General features: G+C 39.4%; 1 protein-coding gene across 1 annotated transcript in view; it reads left to right on the top strand.

The window, feature by feature from the left end:
• LOC132830223 (uncharacterized) overlaps positions 1–14,493 on the top strand; it is a 51,037-nt gene extending 36,544 nt beyond the window's left edge. Inside the window, exons 9-14 of the mRNA XM_060847756.1 lie at positions 1,538–1,699; positions 4,635–4,750; positions 6,523–6,626; positions 11,129–11,232; positions 11,984–12,155; positions 14,360–14,493. Coding sequence (XP_060703739.1) covers positions 1,538–1,699; positions 4,635–4,750; positions 6,523–6,626; positions 11,129–11,232; positions 11,984–12,155; positions 14,360–14,493 — 792 coding nt within the window. The remainder of the gene's footprint in view (positions 1–1,537; positions 1,700–4,634; positions 4,751–6,522; positions 6,627–11,128; positions 11,233–11,983; positions 12,156–14,359) is intronic.
• The last annotated feature ends 10,842 nt before the right edge of the window (positions 14,494–25,335 follow it).

Genomic DNA, 25,335 nt, shown 5'->3' with positions numbered 1-25,335 from the left:
ATCCTTTCAACATCCAGCTTATCAAGTCCCCTTACGATTTTATATGTTTCAATAAGGTCACCTCACATTGTCTTAAACTCCAATGAATACTGGCCTAACCCATCCAACCTATCCTCATAAGATAATTGCTTCATCTTACAGATGAATAAACATCCTCTGTGTATGTCTAATTCAGTAATGTACTTTCCTAATTAAAAAGATCAAAACTGTACAGATTATTCTAGATATGGTATCACAATTGCCCTGTACACCGGTAACAAAACTTCCCTATTTTTACAATCTATTCCCCTTTGTAATAAACAGTTATTTATCTTTATAATCATATGCTATACCTACATGTTAACTTTTGGGGTTCATACTCAGACTTGTGGAATCCTCTATGTGATTTGTCCCTGTAGTCATGATTTGGAGATGCCGGTGTTGAACTGGGGTATACAAAGTTAAAAATCACACAACACCAGGTTATAGTCCAACAGGTTTAATTGGAAGCACACCAGCTTTCAGAGCGCCGCTCATTCATCAGGTGATAGTGGAGGACACAATTCTAAGGCACAGAATTTATAGCAAAAATTTACAGTGTGATGTAACTGAAATTACACATGAAAGAAGTGAAACTATCATGGTATTCACACAGATGAAAGACTCAATAGACAATCAAGGTATTTTTCAATGTATAATTTCAGTTACATCACATTGTAAATTTTTGCTATAAATTCTGTGCCTTAGAATTGAAACCTCCACTATCACCTGATTAAGGAGCTGCACTCCGAAAGCTAGTGCTTCCAATTAAACCTGTTGGACTATAACCTGGTGTTGTGTGATTTTTAACCTTGTCCCTGTAGTGATTGTCATGAGGTCATCCAGATGGACCTAATAGAATATGAATTCCCTGATTGGGGCTGTTAATCTTGTCCAATTAGAAGCCCTTGTTGACGAATATAAACAGAAGTGTCAGAGGTTCTGATCACTCTGAGAAAACTGGAGTCAAGGACTTTACACATATGAATAAAGGATGATTTGGTGATGTGATACAGGCCTCTGTGGAGTTTTTTATATCCCCATTAAAATAATATGCCTAAATAATAATGATACAGACTAGTGTTGCATTCCCTGGATTTCAGGAAGTGAAGCACGATTTTATTAAAATTAGGGTAAATGGAGAGAAACTATTTCTTGCGATTAGGCAGTCTTGTATAATGGGACATGACCTAACACATACCGCTTTAGCAGTGAGATTAGGGAACTTCTACATGCAAAATTGGCTGAAATTTAGAAGGTTATTACTCAAAGCTTTAAGGGGCTAAGGAGGGGATATGGAGTGGTTGCAAATTAGCCGTGATCATGTTGACATTGACTAGTGGAACCAGCTTGAGGAGCTTCCATCTGTTCCTATGCAACAAACTCAGCAAAAAGTAAGGTTTGAATTTGTCTGATCTACTTGACTCAATATGATATTGGGTAGTTAGCATACTCACGGTGGCAGTGGATGATCTGAAACTGCAATATATTTTGTATGTCATTCAACATTGTGATACAGGGTTTTGTCAGCATCTTGCATCTGCCAGCAGTGTTGTTGATCTGGGACCAGCTGTTCATGCAAGACTGGAAGCTTCAGGTGATGGAGGATTTCTGCCTGGCCATCCTCATGCTACTGAAGGAGTGTTTAATGGTGGCCAGTGATCATCAAAGTTTGAAAAAGGTAGAACAATACCTATATTTCTAACATTTTAAAAGATGCTTTAGACCCTCCTCAAACATATGGTAATTCCAGGAGACTCTCTTTAAGGCCTGGAGTTTACTCAATGAAACTTTAATGAAAAGTTGCCAAATTGAAACAGCTGTTTATTTGATTCATGATTTAGGTTACTGCATTATTCTAATTGTAATCATTTAGATATATCCACAGTAAGAATTTATCACCACAGTCCAAATAAAGGTTAATAAATCTTGACCAGAAATTATGACTGCAATTAAAAAAACAAAATCACTAAATTAACGTGGTTCTTCGCATCAGATGTCATTGTTGTGCTCAGTTCTTTTGAATGACTAATAAATTATGGTGCAAGGATGCAATGGGAAAATTTAAAAATATATTTGTAAATATATTATTCAAGTGATTATGTGCATTTAATTTATTATAATCTGGGGACTTATGCAACTCCTTGATACTTAATAGACCATAAAATCAAAAGAAATAGAAGCAGGAGTACACCATCCATGAATGATTCATTCATGTGATGTGGTCATCACTGGTTAAACTAACATTCATTGCCCGTTCCTCTTGGTCCTGAAAATGTTTGCGATGAACTGCCTTCATGAATAACAATTTAAATACACTAAACAAAAAAGCAGAAGTATGGATGGAATAAATACTATAACTATTGTTAGGTGGGTATATGAATAGGAAGGGTTTGGAGGGATAATGGCCGGGTGCTGGCAGGTGGGACTAGATTGGGTTGGGATATCTGGTCAGCATGGACAGGTTGGACCGAAGGGTCTGTTTCCATACTGTACATCTCTAAGACTCTAAATGAATGTGGCTAAAGGTCAATAAGTCATCTTGAACTGAAGAGCCACAAATTAGATTACTGAAGGAAGTAGCTACAGAGTTAGTGGAGCACTGTTCGGAATTTTCCAAGAATCATTAGGTTAGGAAAAGTTCCAAAGAATTGAAAAGAACTACAGAAATACCAAAAAAAAACAGCTTTCTCTAGCTTAAGATTGTGATTTGGAGAATGTTAGAGTATTATGAAGGATGTAATAATGGAGCATAATATAAACAAGTCAGTCAGCATGGTCCATGAATGGGTAATTATGCTTGATAAATTTATTACAATTTTTTGAGGAGTCAACAAGCAGGATAGATAAAGTGGAGCCACAAGAAATTTAAACATTGATAATCAGTTGACTTTCTGTTTTCAAATTGAAAATAACATGAAGAGCTTTTTCACTCTTCATACAATTGGAATGATTACCTTTATCGGTTCACATGTTAGAATCCTTTGTCTTTAGCAACTTATCATTCTTGATTTTTTTCATATAGCAATATAAATCACTACAGTGTTATACTGTATTTGATTTTCATAAGTCTTTGGGATAAATGTTGAAGAATCTTTTGTCAGGATACTTAATGATTTGGTAATGTAAATTATTTAATTAATTCAATTATGAAGGAGCCATAAACTGTTTCCCCTCTTCATATTACGGAACAGGTTGGTCTGTAGGCACATAGACTAGGATGGACCAAATAATATCTTCAGATTTGTATTTTCTTAAACCACCCTGAAGCATGTGATATGATATTCTGCCTGCTTCCTTCTATGCTTATGGACATGTTAATTGTTTCATTAGAAATACTGACCAGCATAAACCTTCCTAGTGTTTGGAATGCTCCTTTCCAAATAGACAAAAGAAAACTATCTCTAATAATTACCAATATCTCCATTACTAGCACTCTCATGTAGCCAGATTTGGTTGGTAATGGGAACTTTTAATGATTCCCAAATATAATCATGCAAAGTATGTGTTAAGAAATCAATATGCTTGCCGCAAGGTTGTAGCAGTGACTGAAAGAAAGAAAAGTAGAATTTATAAAGCATCTTCTTAAAGTATCACAGAGTTCTCTGCACATTGAGTAATTTATATAGCTAAAGAAAAGATTTACAAGGATGTTGCCAGGGTTGGAGGATTTGAGCTACAGGGAGAGGCTGAACAGGCTGGGGCTGTTTTCCCTGGAGCGCCGGAGGCTGAGGGGTGACCTTATGGAGGTTTACAACATTATGAGGGACATGGAAAGGATATTTAGACAAAGTCTTTTCCCTGGAATCGGAGAGTCCAGAACGAGAGGGCATAGGTTTAGGGTGAGAGGAGAAAGATATAAAAGAGACGTAAGGGGCAACTTTTTTCACACAGATGGTGGTGCGTGTATGGAATGAGCTTCCAGAGGATGTGGTGGAGGCTGGTACAATTGCAACATTTAAAAGGCATTTGGATGGGTATATGAACAGGAAGGGTTTGGAGGGATATGGGCCGGGTGCTGGCAGGTGGGAATAGATTGGGTTGGGATATCGGGTCGGCATGGACAGGTTGGACTGAACGGTCTGTTTCCATGCTATACATCTCTATGACTCTATAAATAACGGTTACAGAGATGAACGCGTCAGCGAGTCTTCATGAGCAACAGTCCACTTTAAGCTCCCAGTTAAGTGTCTCAATCAGCAACAAGGAAGAAGGATCATCCATTCATTTTTCTTAATTGGTGTGGGAACAAGAGTGGACTTAATTGGAGTGGGAAAAGAATGTGGCAGGATTCTCACCTGAGAACTTCTCTGTCCCCACCATACCACACCATACAAAGCAGAGAGCACTGAATGGATGTGGATTATTAATCCACAACATTTTGGCAAGCACATCCAAGAAGTGGTAACAATGAAACAAAGCTAGTTGTTCAGAATTGAGAATGTCTTGTCTTAAACTGTTGAGTCAGGAGATTTGACTGTGTCCTTGGCTTTAGATTTGGCAGAAAGGGATAATCATTGCAGATAAATTACCCAAATGTAAGGTAGGGAAGAAGCCTCAGTCCCAGACCAGTTCAATGTACATTCATTTGTCACTAAAAATGCTTTGTTCCAAAGGTATTCTTTGTTCATGCCAGCCACCTATACACGTTAGATATTCAAAGATCTTGGATTCATTTGCAACAAGGTGGCCTACCAACTGATATCCCTGGATTGAACCAACAAAAATTGAGGTAAGAATTTTCAGTTTTTTTTATCTGACACATGATGTTAACTAATACCAAGGCAGTGATATTTTATGTCAGGAACTCCTTGGCTCCAGATCATCAGCAAGGCTAGGTTACAAATTCATCATCTCACCTTAAAACTAATGGTATGCACATACATACTTCCTCATAATCTTTGTGACAAAAGAGGAGCTGTGATACAAAAGTACAGTCTCCACAAGACTAAAAACCATGTATATTACTGCTAGTTATTAAAATATCTTATGTATCGTCACAAAATAGAGAGAGGGTTAATCTACAAAGAAGTAGAATAGAATAGGAGGAGTTATTTTTGTTAGCGGGGGGGGGTGGGTGTAGGACAGGGACACGTTCTAAATTTTAGAGCCAGATCTTTCAGGAATGAAATTAGGAAAGGAAACACTTCTTCATACAAAGAATGGTAAAATTTTACAACTCACTTCTGCAAATGACAACTGATGCAAGATCAACTGCTAATTTGAAAACTGAAATTGTTCGATTCGATTTTGAATTGAATTGAATTTATTGTCATGTGTAAGGAGGCACAATGAAAAGCTTTGTCTTGCGAGCAATACAGGCAAATCACATAGTTAGGTAAATAATAGGTAAACAGTGGCAAAAACAAAAACACAGGTACAGGTGAATGTTAAGAGTTTGTGAGTCCATTCAGTATTCTGACAACAGTAGGGTAGAAACTGTTTTGAAACCGGCTGGTGCGTGTGTTCAGGCTTCTGGACCTTCTCCCTGATGGTAGAGGTTGTAGAAAAACAATGTCAGGGTGGGATGGATCTTTGAGAATGCTGGCAGCCTTTCCTTGACAGCCGGGCCTGGTAGATGGATTTGATAGATGGAAGGTTGGCCTTTGTGATTGTCCGGGCCAAGTTCACCACTCTCTGAAACAGTCTCCGACCATGAATGGTACAGTTGCCATACCAGGTAGTGATACATCCAGACAGAATGCTGTCCTGCCTTCAACAACTTCTCCCCGTCACAGCCTGTCAAACAGCTTTTTCCCCTATCTCCAATATGTTTATAGGTGATAAGTTAAAGAGTTCAAAGAAATGTAAAAACACTTTCTTTTAATGCCCCTAATTTTTCTTCCTGAAGCTGCTCACAGAAGCTTCTGGGAAATCATTTTTTTCATCATGAGTCTGTGGAACAATCCTGGATGTTTGTAGTCCTCTTGATGATTCACTCAAGGGCTATAGAGTTTTTTTAAACATTTTGTCCTCACAATTCATTATAACATCAAAATTGGAACCCCCCAATACTGAGATCACTATTTTGTAATGAACTTTAGCTATTCATATGGTGTATAATTTCAGACCAAAATAATGAAATGCTTTGCCAGTAATTGTTTTCATTCAAACAAGGACATAATTGAGATTATTGCTGTCCACTCACTTGAGACCCATGTTATAGGTTTGAGAGAGATCAGTCTAATTATTATTTTCACCTTTCCAGGAAGGTCCAGGGATTTCCCAAATTAAAGATCAATGCCCTAGAAACTGCTGCAAAATCTGGGAGAAAAGTAATAGGGCATCACAGAAACATGGTGTTCTTTTTCATTTACTTTCACACTTGCTTTCTCTTATTTGTTTTGGAAGTATTTTCTGTCTTCCTTATGCATGAGATGAGAGGGTGATTCACTACCTAAAGGAACACTTCAGAAATGTGTAGAAATGAGGTTGGAGATGGAAAGCCATGTAATGAAATTTTCAGAAATGCATCTCACTAATTTTCACAACCTGTTCTGCTAGTCTACCTGATATATTTTTGCCGAAGGCTGGGTCGTGTTTAGTGATGCAAAAGGAGAAAAGGTACTGCTGTATTCAAAATGATTCTAATATCCTAAAGAAGAAAGGTAATGTCACTTGAAACTCAGCCTAGAAAGTGAAACTACAGAAGTGGAAACAAGCCAAGCTGGTCAACTATTTGACTTATATTTGGTCTTCCATTTGAGCTCAGAAGGTGGAGGCTGAATCTGAAAATTAATGGCTCCAGTTATCAGCAAATTCATTATCTGCGATAATAACATATTTACCTTTAGAATAGTAGACACCATTGTGTGCAGAATATTTTGAAATATTTCTGAGAACTGATAAACTGATATCCAAACACAAGTCTTTTTTAAAACATTAACTTTGATAAAAAGTGTCACTCTAAAGAAACGACTGTTTGTGGTACTACTGGTCCTTTGTGTCCTTCAAACATGTTGGAACATTGTACCTCTAAAGTAATCTATAAAATAATTATATGTGTTTGTGATAATGATGATGCAGCAGAGTTTTTCAGCAGTAAATATATGCTGTTGACTCCTGCTTCTCCATTCCATTATACACTCCCACACCATCCATCCATACCCAGCCATCTCATGAAAGATTGACTTACACAATTGATGGTCAGGAAGATGCACTGACACTTAAAGATATGTCAGAGTTCAGTTCTTCAGTCTTATACAGTCTTACAGATGACCAGGACTGTGAGCGTTGGCAGGCTGCTTGACTCCAGTGGGCCTTGCTACTGGTTCCAATACTCAGCTCATGAGCCATTCAACAGTTTTAAGTCTACTTGCCTAGGCCAAACTGGGCAGAAAATCCATTAAAACAAGCTGGGTGATTTATTGATGTGATCCACATGAATTCCATCACTTTGGCCTACTCTTTGGAGTGCAGACAGGAACCACCTGAAACTGGCAGCATACTTCTGTAATTATGTAGCTTCAAACACATCACTGGGCCCCAATTATAATTCTAACTGTATATACTGGAATGCTTTGTATTCTACCTAGTTAAATAATATCTTCATGTCTATTTATCTTCAAGCATGATAGTGCTTAATGATTTTTAGAATTACTCCTAAATTTTCCTTAAAGCGATGTTAATTTTAATTGCAATCATTGAAACCTTTAACCTACAGGACTCTGAATGGAATATTCACAGAGAACAATGGGTCACTGAAAGGTACTATTATTTGTTTTCACAATGTGATGAAGGCTTATAATATATTATTATTTGGAAACTTGGGTTCTAAAGTGGAAGTATAGCTTCATATTTCATTTGTATTTTTACATTGTGTGATAAGAAGAGGGAAGACAAAGTTTTCAGTTTCATTTCAGATATGTTTTGTGAATGACGAAAGGATGTCTGGAAATTTATTGTATGATACGCTGCACTACTGCAGCCTCTGTGCAGCGAGGGCCATTGTATCTTACAAACAAATCTGTTACTCTTCCTCATTTTGTCCATGTGGATGAAGTCCCTGATTTCCAACACCACAGGCTCCTCTCTTGCCTGAGGCTGAGCAGGTATCTGATCTCCGGCAGTCCCCAGAGTGCATGCAGCTTGAAGATTTCTTTGTGAGTCAACTGCAGAGCTCTCCCAGTGAGGTGCTCACCAGGATGTGCTCCCAAGTTTTCTCAACGTGTTGTTCCCACTGAAGTGTCAGTATCTGAGCTGGTGGGGTTGCAGGAGACAGGCTTGTTGATGCTGCTTTGAATGCCTCAGTATTCTCATCCTCAGAAGTCAAGGAGATGGCTTCTGAGAGAGCTGGCCATTTCTCCTTGAAGGTCGTGGACAAGCCAGCAGTACTCACAAGACGAAAGGGAGAGATGTCATCACAGCCAGTGGTTAGAAGTGATATGCAATGAATGGTACTAACAGCAGGGTAACTGTGAGAGTTGTAATAGAATGAAGAGCGGTCTTTATACATTTAGCAATGCACAAACGTTTCAGCATCCCCACATGAGGGATCCCTGGTCTTCTCTCCTCATTAAGGCTGAGGAGTCAAATATTGGGCACCCCTCCACTCATCCAGCTCTCGTTATCCTCTTGTGGGTTATCTTCTCTTGAAATGAGAGAATGGAAGGATTGAGTGAGGTGAAACTGGGTGCTGGTTTAGATAGAGAACAGAGTTTTTCAGAGGGACTGAGTACACAGCTCAAAGTTATACAGGGAGTGAGAGCAAATGAGGGGAGATATTGCAGGCAACACTGAGAATGACAGAGCATGAGCTTGGAGGGAGGTGGGTGCAGTGAGTGTGGACCAGCCGAGAGAAGAGTGTGGCACCTACCCTGATGGAGCAGAAAATGTCATTGACCTCTTCACAATATTGCTAGTCATTCCTCCAGACCATGGAGATGGCACTGATCAAGGTGGTGATCTTGGACCAGGCTAATTGGTAGAATATTTGGAACAGAGGTATATTTACACTGATAAAAGAAATAGGGAATGATGTGAAAAATATCCAAACAATTCAAGAATAAATTAGAAATTTAAAATTTTAAAGTCAATTCTCCAGTAACAAATTGGTTTATATGGAGGTGATTGAAAAGTTAGATAGAATATTATGCTATATTTTAGAAAATAATCAAGATGATTTCTGAAAAGTATTACAGATTCCTAAGTTTATTTGTGTAAATAGACTGTAGAAAACTTTTTGACCATGTATGGTGTAGAGGATACATTGTACATAAAACAACACACTTAAAACACAAACCAGAGAAGTTAGCCTAGGTGAGGGAATATATCAAGACAATGACATTATTGAACCAAATCACAGTACCTCATTTATTGTGATGTTACCAAAACCAGATGGATCACAACAATTGTGTACAGATTATCACAAAGTCAGTATAGTTACAAAGGCAGATTCATATCAGATTCCTTGATTCTATTTTCTGAAGGGATTTTGGCAAGTTCCATTGACTGATATATACAAATAAATATCAGCTTTTGAAATGCTGGAAGGACTTTATTAATGTAAAGACATACCATTTGAAAGGAAGGATGCACCAACAACCTTTCAGCAATAAGGTTATTTGAAGGACTGTGCAACTTTATTGCATATCTAGATGGTGTGGTTGTGTTCTGCTAAACTTAGGAAGCACATTCACAACACTTGTACAAATTGTATGATTGGTCAGAAAGGGCCAGTTTAGTCATAAACTTGGGTCAAAAATTTTGCCAAGGCCAAACAGAACCTAGAGAAGTAGAATTAAGGGTTACATTAGAGTTTGCCATGCCTGAGACAAAATGAGCAATTTCATAGTACAGAGGAACCTTGATTATCCGAACGAAATGGGCGGGCACAATTTTGTTCGGATAATTGATTATTCGGTTAATTGATTTCCTCTGAGGCTCAGAGTTTTCTGTTAAGTCTGCTCCCCGTTCAGGAGACTAGGCAGCAGCACACTGCACGCGAGCCTTTGTCCCTACCCGCCACAAACCCCACCCTCCAACCTGTCCGCAACCCCCATCCGCGCCCCCACCCCATCTGCCCCCAACCCTATCCCCCCCCAACCTCACCCTCGACTCCAGCATTTCTGTGAGCCGAGTTCGTTTTTAATCATTGTACCTGAAACAAAAGACATGATCAGGGTTGAAACAACTCTGATATAATTTTTCTATCAAGACCTTGAGATCTCCTTTGAATAATCCAAAATTCGGATCATTGATATTTGGATAATTGAGGTTCCTCTGCATAAATGTATTTTATCAGACTTTTGTTCAGAATGTCAGTACTCTAGTGGCTTATTTGATGAGTTGGATTGTTTTAAAAATCCATCTGATTCACTTGTGTAGTATAGAGAAGGAAATCGGGTGTCTTTTTCAAGGACTATTAGGGATGGGCAACAATTCCTAGCTTAAAATGAGAAACACTCTGCTGGAAATTCACAGCAGATCTTGTATCATCTTTGGTACTGCAGTCATGTTCAACTTGAAATCTTAACTTAATTTCTCTCTCCACAGATTTCCCCAGACCTGCTGAACTTTTACCATATTTTCAGACTTTATTTCAAATTTACAGCATATACTGTTTTTTCCTTTAAATTGTATGTTTGCAAGCAATGCCCACATCATGCGAAATAATTTTTAAAAATCATCCCGGATTTGTTAAACATCCTTACACAAATAGCTGAAATCAGCAATTTAATGGATTGTCAAAATCATAAGCACAAGCTTTTATTATTTCATTATGAGAGGGTACGCTTTAATTCTTGAACTTCTGTTAGAATTAATGTTTAAATCAGTAATGAAAAGTTTGTTTGCATTAACCACTACACAGACTGTAGTTGGCTGGAAAGTGGAAGGCTGCTATCTGTGTGACTGCAGGGCATTCCTTTATGATAGCAATGAAGCAGCAACAAATATAGTCTGTCCCTGAGGAAGTCTGCATTGTACCACTTTGAAGTGGTGTAAAGTCAACAAATTCTTCTTTGCATGTGCTATACTGTTCCCTTGTGCTTGCTATCTCTTATTACAGGTTGCTTACATTTTGGTGATATTAAACATTGCTTATATTGAAGCTGACTTTATTTTCAAAGTATTTACTACCTCAGTTACTGTTTGTTTTGCTTGTGTTTAGGTATCATCAATGACACAAATCTTAAAAGCACTGTTGGTGAGATCCTTCCTTTTGGACTAAAGAATATTTCAGTGAAACTAATTTTGTTGAAATCCATGTCAGAGGTAATTAATCTCATATCCAAATAAACATGTCATATGTTTTAGAACTGAAACAAGGAAAAAAGGACTAATATGGTTCATCACAACATAGATTCATAGATTCATACAACACAGAAAAAACAACATCCTGTTGCATTAGTTGATTTGTAAGTGTGTTCCCTTTGAACAAGAAGAATAGGGGTATACCTAAAGGATTAATTTAGCCATTTGTTCATCTAGCCCCCACTTCAACAAAATATTCCTCTTTTCTAGCTTGAAAATTTAATTATTCTATATTAATAGTCATAATGAGTTGCAATTAGTTCGAAAACTATAATCACTGTGCAGTAGGATACAAAATTATGACTTGAGTAATGCATTTGTGAATCTTACGTAGCCTCTATGTATCATCTGAAAGTTAATGTTAATTTCCTGAATGTGTGCTACCAATGCAAGAGTCAACCAATGGAGATGCATTTTGGGAACTGATGGTTATGCTAGCCAAGATTTCCCATCTGTTAATTTTAAAAGATAGAAAATTATGAACAGCATGTCTACATTTTTCTGATCTTTGCAGCTGTTTTGTAAGGCTCTACTCAAGAAATTCCTCCCGCTATCTTCTGATATATCTTGCTGTCTCTCTAATTTTAGGCTCTTTCAATTTATGCAATTAATGTAATGATGTTTGATTTATGTTATACCTGCACATTACTTAACATTCTAGAGTGTGGGGTGCTGTAGTTTTTTCAGACGCAGTGTTTATCTTTCTCCTTAGGTGTGGTGGAAGGACTTTAATCCCCTTGATGTGAAGTTAAATGTTTCTGTATTCTATGGCAACTTGATGTTGCACTCAAAGACCTCTCTTTGTAAACCAACTCTCCTGAATATGAATGAAGAACGAACACCCAAGGAGACAACAATGAGTGAAATTGTTCTCAACTTTGAAGGTAGGAGTTGTATGTAAATAGTCTTTTGGTAACAAGAAAACGTGCTTTCTGTTGTTTCCCTGTTTTCTAATTTTTTAATTGAATCATTCTTTGGGAAGTAAGTATCACTGAGAAGACGAGGATTTATTGCCATTCTTCAGTTGCCTTGAGAACTGTTACTTTCTATTTGTGGAATTCTGGATTAGACGTGCTGGAAAAGCACAGAAGTTCAGGCAGCATCTAAGGAGCAGTAAAATTGACATTTTGGGCAAAAGCCCTTCATCAGGAATGCAGGCAGAGTGCCTGAAGGGTGGAGAGATAAATGAGAGGAGGGTGGGGGTGGGAAGAAAGTAGCATAGAGTACAATAGGTGAGTGGGGGAGGGGATGAAGGTGATAGGCCAGGGAGGAGGGCAGAGCGGATAGGTGGAAAAGAAGATAGGCAGATAGGACAAGTCATGGGGACAGTGCTGAGCTGGAAGTTTAGAACTGGGGTGAGGTGGGGGAAGGGGAAATGAGGAGACTTGAAGTCCACATTGGTGCCATGGAGTTGAAGTGTTCCGAGGCAGAAGATGAGGCGTTCTTCCTCCAGGCGCTGGGTGGTGAGGGAACGGCGGTGAAGGAGGCCCAGGACCTCCATGTCCTCGGCAGAGTGGGAGGGGGAGTTGAAATGTTGGGCCACAGGGCGGTGTGGTTGATTGGTGCAGGTGTCCCAGAGATGTTCCATAAAGCGGTCCATGAGGAGGCGTCCAGTCTCCCCAATGTAGAGGAGACCACATCGGGAGCAACGGATACAATAAATGATATCGATGGATGTGCAGGTAAAACTTTGATGGATGTGGAAGGCTCCTTTTAGGGCATTGGATGGAGGTGAGGGAGGAGGTGTGGGCGCAGGTTATGCAATTCCTGTGGTGGCAGGGGAAGGTGCCAAGACAGGAGGGTGGGTTGTTGGGAGGCATGGACCTGACCAGATAGTCACTGAGGGAAGACAGAAAGGGGTGGGGAGGGAAATATATCCTTGGGTGAGGGCGGGATGTGGACGATAGGGCATCTTTAACCATGTGGGAAGGGAAATTGCAGTCTCTAAAGAAGGAGGCTATCTGGTGTGTTCAGTGGTGGAACTGGTCTCCTTCTTTAGAGACCGCATCCCACACCTCCGCCCTCAGACCCCACCCCTCCAACCGTAACAAGGACAGAACGGCCCTGGTGCTCACCTTCCACCCTACCAACCTTTGCATAAACCAAATCATCCGCCGACATTTCTGCCACCTCCAAATGGACCCCACCACCAGGGATATATTTCCCTCCCCACCCCTTTCTGCCTTCCACAAAGACTGTTCCCTCCGTGACTACCTGGTCAGGTCCATGCCCCCCTACAACCCACCCTCCCGTCCTTGCACCTTCCCCTGCCACCACAGGAATTGCATAACCTGCGCCGACACCTCCTCCCTCACCTCCATCCAAGGCCCTAAAGGAGCCTTCTACATCCATCAAAGTTTTACCTGCACATCCACCAATATCATTTATTGTATCCGTTGCTCCGATGCGGTCTCCTGTACATGTCTGCATGTCTGCATTTTTCTGATCTTTGCAGCTGTTTTGCCAAGTCCTACTCAAGAAATTCCTCCCTCTATCTTCTGATTTATCTTGCTGGCACTCTAAGCATTGAGATGCTGTGCAGCAGCCACATTACTGATTCCTGTGTGTGAAGCGCTTTGAGACATTTCTGAGAAGAACACAGGAACTTGAATAGAGGATTCATCAACTCAAGCTTGTTTTGCTGTTCAATTAATTTACTGTTGATCCGTATCTCAACTCCATCCATCAACCTTGGCTCTGATTCAGTAATATCCCTGCCTAGCAAAAATTAATCAATTTCAATTTTAAAATTTTCAACTGGTCATAACTATTAAGTCTTTTAGAACAGGATTTTCAGATTTCCAGAACCCTTTGTGTGAAGACATAACCTTTGAACAGCCTACCTTTAATTTTCAGGTTATCTTTTGTTTTGACATCAAAGGAAATAATTTCTCCCCATCTAATCTGTCAAATCTTTATTTTTCCTGGATAGACATAAAGCCACTATATAAACACAAGTTAATTCTTTAAACATTGAATCAGCGATTAAAGTTATGAATTTTAAAGATAAATAATATTCCAACAATGTATTTTCTCATTTCACAGTTAAAATGAAAAATAATATTTTTAAAAATGTTTTCTGTATCAGAAAAATTTGAGTTTGAGCTACTGGATACATCAAAATTCAAAATCACGGATCCAACTGAGGACCAGCCATTTCTGATTATCAGACTGCTGTATTCTCCTAATGTGAAAGGTACTTGCATGAAGCGATACGATTAAAAACAAAAATACAGTGTGGTGATCCTTCTAAAAGTTTTCAAGTAATTGCTTCACACTTTTCTGCATTTGATTTGTGTCTTTCTATCTTAGAAATTTAAGACTTTCCTTACCTGACCAAATTGCAACTGAACTTTGTTTGACCTCACCATGTTTACTTGCAGCATTGGGCCTTTAATGACACAGAGTAATTTAAACAGAGCTCAGTCTAATCCTGGTTGTACTTCCTTAATCTGGCACTCTGCAGTCCAACACACTCTGTGGTCTGACACCTCAGTATGTAAAGTTCTTTTTTCCTGAGATTCTTATGCACTTGATGCAACTGCAACACACCAACCTCTGTGAACAACAACAACCAAATTTATTAAACACAGTACAATACAAGCTTTTTAGAGGAACCTTTAACACATACTTCGCAGGGCTTATGGGGCTGTGGCAAAAGCTCTCTCTGAACACAGGGAATAGTCCTTCCTTTATACAAGCTCTTTACATCACAGTTAGTAATGCCCACAAGACAACCCCCACCCATTCCCCCATAGTCACATGCCATTCAAGGTACAATGCAGTGACCACCTAACATCCGGAAACAATGTAATGCAAATCATCCCTTAATGGCCAGATCTGGTGTGAATTGTGTTTTTTTTTACTACAGGGCATAATTAGAATTCCAACTGTAATATTTTTATTGATTTCTGAATAGGGGATGAAAATGTAAATAGCTATGAATGGCAAGGAAATGGCCATGTAAATGGTTCTGGAAAATAGGAGATGATAAGATGAATTCTTACAATTTATCTGGAAGTCAGAGGCATCTCACCCTAGCTTCGGGACATCCAATTTCCTGCAGGTTAGCAGAGCAAGTTAACTCTTTCATATCACAAGTATTTCCGAAGGGTCGAGGAGGTATGGAGTTATGGAGTCACACACAATGGAACAGACCTTTTTGTGCAACTAGTACGTGCTGACCATGTTCCCAAACTAAACTAGTCCACCCTGCCTGCGTTTGGTCCATATCGCTCCAGACCTTTCCTATTCATGTAATTATCCAAATGTCTTTTAAACGTTGTAACTGTACTCGTTATAACACTTCCTCTGGCAGTTCATTCTGCACACTAACCGCGCTCTGTGTAAGAAAATGTTGCCCCTTATGTCCTTTCTCCTCACATCTTAAAAGTATGCCCCCTAGTTTTGAACTACCCCACCTTAGGGAAGAGACCTATGGTATTCACCCTATCTATGCCCCTCGTGAATTTGTAAACCTATACAGAGGAACCTCGATTATCTGAATCAGATTGGTGGGCACTATTTCGTTCGGATAATTGATTATTCGGTTAATCGATTTCTTCTGAGGCTCGGTGTTTTCTGTGAAGTCCGCTCCCCATTCTGGAGACGAGGCAAAAGCACACTGTGCGTGAAACCCCCCCACCCATCCCCAACCCCATCTACTCCCACACTGCCCCCTGCCCGCCCCAACCCTGTCCGCTCCCAGCCCCTCATCCGCCCCAAACCCCATCTGCTCCCATCCGCCCCACCGCCCACCCCCAACGCTGTCCAACACTGCCCCCTGTCCGCACCCCCGCCCGCCCCCAACCCTGCAGCCCCAATCCCACTCCCCCAACCCTGCACCCCGTCCATCCCCACCCACCATCTGACCCCCGTTCGTGCCCCCCCCCCATCCATCACCATCCAGCTGGACTGGACTGCTGCTGCCTTAGTGGGGTTAGTCTCCAAATAGAGCGCACACATGCACACACACAACCTTTTGACAGGTTCTACCTTTGTCCTATACAGGACAGTGTTGGAGAGATTATCTGGGGAAGGGAGGTTTTAGGACACTCACCTGTGCAGAATTCCTGGGAAAGTGTGGGGGGAGAGAGAGAGGGTGGGAGGTCAGTCATTTAGAGATGGTGCCTGGACTGTCCAGGACTGTTCTCAGCAGCATTTCAGGGAGCTGAGTTCGTTCTTAATCGTTGTACCTGTAAACGGCTTGAAACAGCTCTTTGATGTAATGTTTCTATCAGGACCCTGAGATCCCCTTCGGATAATCTGATATTCGGATAATTGATATTCGGATAATTGAGGTTTCTCTGCATAAGGTCACCTCTCAATTTCCTATGCTGCACTGAGAAAGGTCCCAGGCTATCCACCCTATCTTTATAACTCAAACCCTCTATTCCCAGCAGCATACTGATAATTTTTTTCTGAACCCTCTCCTTTTTAATAACCCTCTCCATTCCTCTAACAAGGTTACCAGACTGTACACAGTACTCCAGAAGAGGCCTCAAGAACATCCTGTACAACCTCAACATGACATCCCAACTCCTATACTCAGTGAACTGAACAATGAAGGCAGGTGTGCTAGATGCCTTCTTAACCACTCAATCTACCTGTGATGCAATCTTCAAAGAATTGTGTACCTTTCTGATCTACAACACTACTCAGGGCCCTACCATTAATTGTATAAGTCCTGCCCATTTTTGTTTTACCAAAGTGTAATACCTTGCATTTTTCCAAATTAAACTCCATCTGTAAAACTCTTAGCCTATTGACCTAATCAATCAAGATCTCTTTGTAATCTTAGAATCTTAGAAACCCTTCTTCATTGTTCATTATACACTAAGTTTGGTGTAATCTGCAAATTGACTAACCATGGCCCCTATATTCTCTCCCAAATAATTTATATAAATGACAAACAAAAGTAGGCCCAGTATTGATCGCTGTGGAACACCGCTGGTCACAAAAATAAAACACTCCATCATCGCCCTCTGTCTCCTACCATAAAGCCAATTTTGAATCCAATTGGCAAGGTCACCCTGAATCCCATGTTAACTAACTTTACTAAGTCATCTACAATGTGGAACCTTATCAAAGGCTTTATTAAAGTCCAAGTAAACAACTTCTACTGCTCTGCCCTCATCAATCTTTTTGGTTACTTCCTTAAAAAACTCCATCACGTTTGTGAGTCACAATTTATCTCACAGAAAACCATGCTGACTATCCCTAATCATTCCTTGCCTCTCCAAATTCTATCTTTCAAAAACACCTCTCACAACTTACCCACCACCAATGTCAGACTCACAGATCTATAGTTCCCAGGCTTCTCCTCACAGCCTTTCTTTAATAGAGGCACAACATTAGCCACCCTCCAGTCCTCTGGCATCTCACCTGTATTTATAGGTGATCCAACTATTTTTGCTAGGGGCCTCACAATTTCCTCCCTCACCTCCCACAATGTCCTGGGATTCACTTGATCAAGTCCTGGAGATTTATCCATCTTTCTGTTTTCCAAGACTTTCAGTACTTCCTCTTCTATAATGTGAACTGTTTTCAAACCATTAATATTTATTTCCCTTTGTTGTCTAGTCTCCATTTGTTTCTCCATAGTAAAAACTGACATGAAGTGTTCATTTAAAACATCTCCCATCTCCTGAGGTCAACACAAAGATTACTTCATTGATCTAGTTCAAAACTAGGGGGCATAATTTTAAAGAGAGAGGACCAAGTTCTTAAAAAGGACATGAGCGGCAACCTTTTTACAAGGCATGGTTAGTATGTGGAATGAACTGCTAGAGGAAGTGGTGGATGCAGATACACTGAGAACATTTAAAAGATATTTGGTTGAGTACATGATAGCAAATGTTTGGAGGGACATGGGCCAAACACTGGCAAGTGGGACTTGTTTAATTTGTCAACATGGTCAGTATGGACTAATTTGATCAAAGGATCTTTTTCCATGCTGTATAACTCTATCTGACCTTGCAATGAACACCATTGATGATCTGCTAGTATATTGACGTAACCATTTGTCTCTTGGTGGATTATCCAAACTTTTTTATACTTATATTGATATTTCTTTTACATTTATATTTATAGCTCAGTTGACTGGACAGCTGGTTTGCATTGCAGAGTGATACCAACAGCCTGGGGGTTCAATTCCTGATTGACTGAGGTTATAATGAAGGCTTTGTCTTTTCAACCTTAGTTCTCACTTGAGGCATGGTGGCTCTCAGGTTAAACCACCACCAGTTGTCTCTCTCTCTCTCTCTCTCTCTCTCTGCCTCTCTTTCTAATGAGAGAGTGCCCAATGGTTTACTGGGACTCCGGTGACTTTGCATTTGACTATAATTATATATGAGAGCAAAGTACTGAGGATGCTGGAAATATGAAATATGAACAGAAAATTCTGTTATACTAAATAGGTCCTCTGGACAGAAGAACAAAATCAAATGTTTTAAGTCAATGACCAATGTTTCCTCTATGCTACACGGCTGCACTGCTGCAGAATCACAGAATTATCATAGAATTCCTACAGTGTGAAAACAGGCCTTTTGGCCCAACAAGTCCACACCGATCCTCTGAAGAGTAACCCACCCAGACCCATTCCCCTACCCTATTACTCTACATTTACTCCTGACAAATGCACCAAACCTACACATCCCTGAACACTATGGGCAATTTAGCATGACCAATTTACCTAACCTGCACATCTTTGGATTGTGGGAGAAACAATCCTCCTGGAGCACCTGGAGGAAACTCACGCAGACATGGGGAGAATGTGCAAACTCCACAGACAGTCACCCATACTGGGAATTGAACATGGATCCCCCAGTGTAGCCCATCAAGTCTACACTGACTCTCCACAAGCAATATAACTTAATGCCACTCATTTGTTTTTTCCCCATACACTTGCACACTGTTTCTATTCAAATAATCATCTAATGTCCTCCTGGTAGCTTCAATTGACTCTGTCTCCACCACTTCCAGATAATGCACTCCAGACCTGAATCACTTGTGTGAAAAAGTTTTCTCTCACATCACAATACTTAGTTTGCAAATCACTTTAAATCTTTGCTCTGTCCTTTTACAAGCCTGAATAGTTTCTTGCTGTGCATGCTGTCCAGATTTCTTGTGATTTTGAAAACTGCTATCAAATCTCTTAGCTTTCTTCTTTCCAAGGAGAACAGTCCCAACCTCTCTAATCTATCCTCCCTAATTGGAGTTTCTTATTCCTGGAACTATTTTAGTAAATCCCTTCTGCATTCTATACATTGCGTTCACATCCTTCTTATACTGTGGCACCCAGAAATGTACACAGCACCCCAGCTGAGGTCAAACAACATAAATTCAGAATCCTTGTTCTTGGACTATATTCCTCCACCTTATAAAGCCCAGGATACTGAACACTTTATTAACTGCTCTCTCAAGCTGTCCTGACACTTTCAGAGATGTATGCACGTATACTTCCATGTTCATTGTTCTTGTTCTTTTTATCCACTATTTTATTGGTCTGTCCATGTCCTACTAAAATACATGACCTCATAATTCTCCGCATTGAACATCATCAATTGCTTACCTGCTCACTCCACCAATTTGTCTATATCCATTTGGAGTTCTGTGCTATCCTCCTCTCATTTTACAAAGCTGCAAGTTTCATATCATGCATAACCTTTGAAATTGTCTCCTGCATCCATTAATGCATATATCAGGAAAGGCAAAGTTCCCAACACTGACCCCTGGAGAACTTCACTACAAGTCTTCCTCGAAAAATATCCATTGACTATCACACTGTGTTTCCTATGTAACGTGAGATTTTGACAAATGGAGGGTACAATGATCATGAAGTATGGATTATTTGTTTCATTTGCATCAGACCATTTGTTATGGATCAGGTCAAACCCCCTTAAAATATATTCAGCAAGTAGTCTAGACCGTAACTTTTTCTTATTTTAAAGGGAAGTGTAAGGTGTTGCATTCCAGATGCAATTTGATTCGTGAAATTACTCGACATGAAGCAAAAACATACTTTATTTTTACACTACTATTAAAATCCTGACAGAATAAAAATAAAAGAATCTGGCGATTCCTCAGAGACAAACCCAAACAAGCCAAAACAATGCAACCAAAAACTATAGCTACATTACCTTACATCAAAGACATATCAGAAATGATTTCCAGACTACTCAGACCCCTTGGCATCATGGTAGCCCACAAACCTACCAACACACTTAAACAGCGGTGAATGAACCTAAAGGATTCAATAGATATCACCAGCAAAACTAACATCATTTTCAAAATACCATGCAAGAACTGTAAAAAAACACTATATCGGACAAACTAGCAGGAAACTTGCCACCAGGATGCATGAACACCAACTGGCCACCAAAAGACACAACCCACTATCACTAGTTTCTATATATACAGACAAAGAAGGACACCACTTTGACTGGACAACACACACACACACATCCTAGGACAGGCGAAACAAAGACATGCATGAGAATTCTTAGAGGCATGGCATTCTAACCAGAACTCCATCAATAAACACATCGATTTAGACTCTGTTGACCTTCCCTTGAAAAAAAAATGCAAAATGACAACACCTTAAGAAACCAAGACCTATAATTAAAGAGGCGGGATATATCACCAGCACTTCACCAGAGACTCTCACTGATGACATTACCTATTATGGTGACGAAACATCTGAAAGCAAACCTCCAAGTTCAGCAAGCTAACTTACGTAATTGGCTTAACTGTACTTCTATAAAAATGCTTAACAAAATAATACATAGGTTAACTACTACTAATTAACTGTTCTGACACAGTAACATTGCATAAACACACTCTTGGCAAAAGGCAAAATTCAGTAAAACAGATTGTTTCATAGGCAATTCTCCAGTCCATGAGGAAAATCATCAGAGAGAGAGAGAGAGAGTGCAACTGGAAGAGATGTATTGTAGCTTCCAAACCCAGCTTCAAGACTCCAGCAACAACTGCTACCGATAAACTAAAACTAAACATCCTGGCTCTGTGGGAGCTTAACCTATCTATTCAGGCTGCTTCTATTGTTCCAATCTTTATTTTTAAATCCCAAGGCCTCAAAAACTGTTTATTCTAGTGGCTATGAGTAGTCTGCTTGCACCTCTCTCTCTCTTTCTTTACAAAATAAAAACCAGGACAAAATTAATCTCTTAATCCCATCATAATCAAGAATGAACAAGTAACTATTTACATTTGTATGGGGAATAAAGTCTATGATCATAATAAATAGGAGCAAGAACAAAACTCATGAATGTGCGTAAGACTGCCACTTGGTTCTGAAATGTGCCAAGTATCTCAGACTGAAAGGTAAGGTAACTCAAATGTTTGAACTCTTTTTCAGTGCTACTTTGCAGTAGCAACATGAGTAGTTTTGCCAGTAACATGATGCTGTTGTCAAGCTATAAAGATATTTTCCCTATCATGCAAATGAGTAATGTGGTTGATGAATTTCAATGATGGTAGGTATATAACCCAAACATCCCAAAGATCATAACAAATGGGACCCAGCATAATATTCCAGGCATATTTGCCTACTGCAGTCTAAAACTTTAGCCTGACCTCTATATTCTGGTACTGTACTGCTTTCCAATGTGCCTCCATTATGGTAGTGACTACACTTCAAAAATGCACCCTTGACTGTTAAGCGCTTTGGGATATTTTGAGGTTGTTAAAGATACAACAAAAATGCAAATTCTTCTTTCTTTATTGGTATAATTCCCAACAATTTGTTTTGGGCAATTAAACCCACAAGTGTGATGCTTTGAGGTGAGTACCTTCAATATACTGTCAGAACATTTAAGGTAGGAGTAAAATACAGAAAGATACATAATATAGAATCATCTTTTTAAGCTTTAAATGATTTTTGCTTGACAAAGATTTCATTTTTTTGCATTTGTTGAATTATAGAAGTTCATGTTCATTAACTCAGCCTGATTTTAAAAAAATACATCATGTGGCTATGCTTCAAATGGTGCAGTGATGTTTTTTGACTTCTTTCCTAATTCAATTAGAAGTATCACATTGAATTGTGCTGATGTAAAGACCAATCTGATTTTTATTTTGAGATTTCCTTTCTTGGATATGTCTTTTTCACAAATTAAGATATTCACATTAAAAATTATATTCTTTAGACTTTGGACCAGTGGCCTTGGGCTGGGTTAAGATGGACCCATTTTACCAGGAAACCAAAGCTACCAGGTTGTTATGGGCATCCAATCCACAGTCCTTGGTCACTGCATTGAATTCTGGGATGCCTCCTGACAATATTGCTGATGGAGATCCACCATGCAACTATACTAGTAAGTCAAAATACTAACAAAACAAAAAGTACTTTAGTCAATAAAAGTGTTGATGATCAAGAAAAAAACTAATCCTTTTAAATGGCATATACCAGTTTTAATTAATGGAACTTGGGTAAAATTTCAAATTTCAAATGTCTGAATTTTTGTGAGGTTGCACATGAACATACAATGGTATTGAAATTGTTCAACTGTTCAGGCAGATAGTGGCTGTATGTCATCAGGAGTCTGGAAAAAGAGGACTGGGACCAGGAAAACAACAGGTCCCAGCCACACTGAAGTTTCCTGTGACCTTGCTTGGAGACAGGCATTCACCTGTCCCAAAACAGGGTAACTGATTAAGGGAGACCAGGTTGAGAAAGATGAAATCATATGCTGGAGTTTCCACTTTCTGGTGTCACTGGAAATTGGCACACAGTTGCAGGATGACACATTGAATGGCATGAGGCACACCAACCTCCTGAAGGGTGGGAGTGGGATATATTCTGGGATCCAGGCTAAGGTCAAGCCTAGCTGGCAAAAGAAATTTGAAAAGAACACTTTCCTCTCCCATAAAGGAATTGCTGGATCTGCAATCTGTATCACTGTGTGGGAGTGGTAGGTGATCCAAAAACCTCAGTCTTAAAAGCTGTATTTATTGCCCAGCATCTGTATCTTTCGAAGAGAGAGATCTTAAGATTCCACTACTTTGCATCTGGTAAAACTGCTTTCTAATTTCACTCATAAATGACTGGGCATAAATTTTAAATTATGTCATTTTATTAGATTTCCTAGCAAAGGAAATTACCTTACTCAATTTGTATCCCCTTGTAGACTTCAATTAGACAAACAAGATCCTAATCTTGAGGGAATACCAAGCTAGTAAATACAACCTGCCCTTAATTTGTCCTATAACCCTGACAGCATCCTGATTCAGGTTTGCCAACTGTGATTAAATCTATTCCTGCAGGTTTCACCACATGAACTGCCTTCACACTCCAGCCATTTCTCAGCCACACATCTGGCCTGTAATGCACTGTCTTCCAATGCCAATCAGAAAGCAACAAGACTCATTATCTGACTGGATGTTTTTAACATTTGTCAAAACAGCATCCCCACCCCCAAAGACATGCACACACCACACCCCCCACTACATATATTTTTTGGTGCTCAAAACTGAATGCAGTACTCAGATAAGGTCTGACGAAGTCTGTAGACAACTTCAACAGAATTTTACCACTTTTGAATTCCAATCCCCTTTGAAATAAAGGTCAACTCTCCTTTGTGTTTATATTTTAAACCTGGGCATTTTGTTTTAGTGATTTATGTATTATGATACCTAAATGTTTTGCTCCTCTGCAGTTCCTAATCTATCCCATTAAGAAAGCTTTCTGAATCATTTTGCCAGATTCAAATTGATTTACTTCACATTTCCTCATGTTGAACTCCGTCTGCCGTAGATTTACCTAGCCATTGAGTCTATTCTTATCCCTTTGTATGGTCGAACTAGAAGTAGACAATCCAGCCGATTGAACCTGCTCTGCCCCTCATTAAAGTTGTGGCTGATCTGATTTTGACCTCACTCTGTTTACCTTTCGTCCCCCTGACCTTTGACTCCTTTGTTAATCAAGAACTTGTCTAACTTAATGTCATCTGAAGATTTGAAAATATTTTCTATTCTTTCATCCCAATCAGTTAATATACAAGCTGAAAAGCTAAGGACTCCTTTCAGTACAAAGGAAACAGCCATTCACGCATCTTGTCAGTTAGGGAATATTCCCTTCATCTGTATTCTCTCTCTTTTCTAGCAACAGAGTACTGTCTAATAGTTCATATATAACCTGTAAAAAAAAAGTTAAGGAAATGTGGGGAATGTAATGCACAGCAATAAAAGGTAGAATTTGACTGAATCTAATTTTGTCTGTGCAATATTTTTGCAGAACTTGTCCAGCAGGGATCAGAGATAACACTGGCTACTTATGATCCATCCCTGGAAAAGCAGAGACAGAGAGACCAGAAAACAGAGGGGGAGAGGTAGCTTGCCAACATTGCTCATTATTTCACTTAAAATTTAACCATATTAGCTACATCTTAGACCAACACCAATTTTGTGTAGTCAACATTAACATTAGATGTGGACCAATAACATAATTTCTATCTTTCAAGCATTTCTTTTGTGTAGCATTTAGACATTTTTACTACTTAAGTTTGAAGATAGCCCACAGCTGCTGCCAATGCTTTCATACAATCTGCTACTTGGACATGTGCATGAACAGCCTACAGTCTTTTCGCTTGTCATTCTATTCCTGCTTTCTTCTGGAGAAGCGCCAATTACCATATTGCTTACTGCCCACAACTGTAAGGCTGGGATTTGAATTGTGAAAATGATGAAGCTGTAAAAAAGAAATTGCAAATCCTGAGGCATTTGTAGGGAAAATGACAAAAAGAGTTGGAAGAGATACTTTTCTCTCAATCAGGAATCCAAAATAAAGTACTGGTGAACAAATTGAAGGATTTGTTGAATCTGCTAAATCAATAAACACCTAGCTGGCTTTGCAATAATATAGCACTCACATCTGTATTCTGTATAATGTACCCAGTACATTAACTTATACCCCTAACAAACTATACAGGTATACAGAATCAAGAATTAACAACGTTTTTGCAGTATTCAGCAGGCTGTGTGATACAGATCAGTAGTTCTTAAACAGCAATACATTTTCATGCATCTTTGAGAGGGTAGGATGAT

This window comes from Hemiscyllium ocellatum, chromosome 31, assembly GCF_020745735.1.
Source record: "Hemiscyllium ocellatum isolate sHemOce1 chromosome 31, sHemOce1.pat.X.cur, whole genome shotgun sequence".
Lineage (NCBI taxonomy): Eukaryota > Metazoa > Chordata > Chondrichthyes > Orectolobiformes > Hemiscylliidae > Hemiscyllium > Hemiscyllium ocellatum.
The sequence above is the reverse complement of the archived record's forward strand: the minus strand, read 5'-3'. Positions and strand labels throughout refer to the sequence as shown.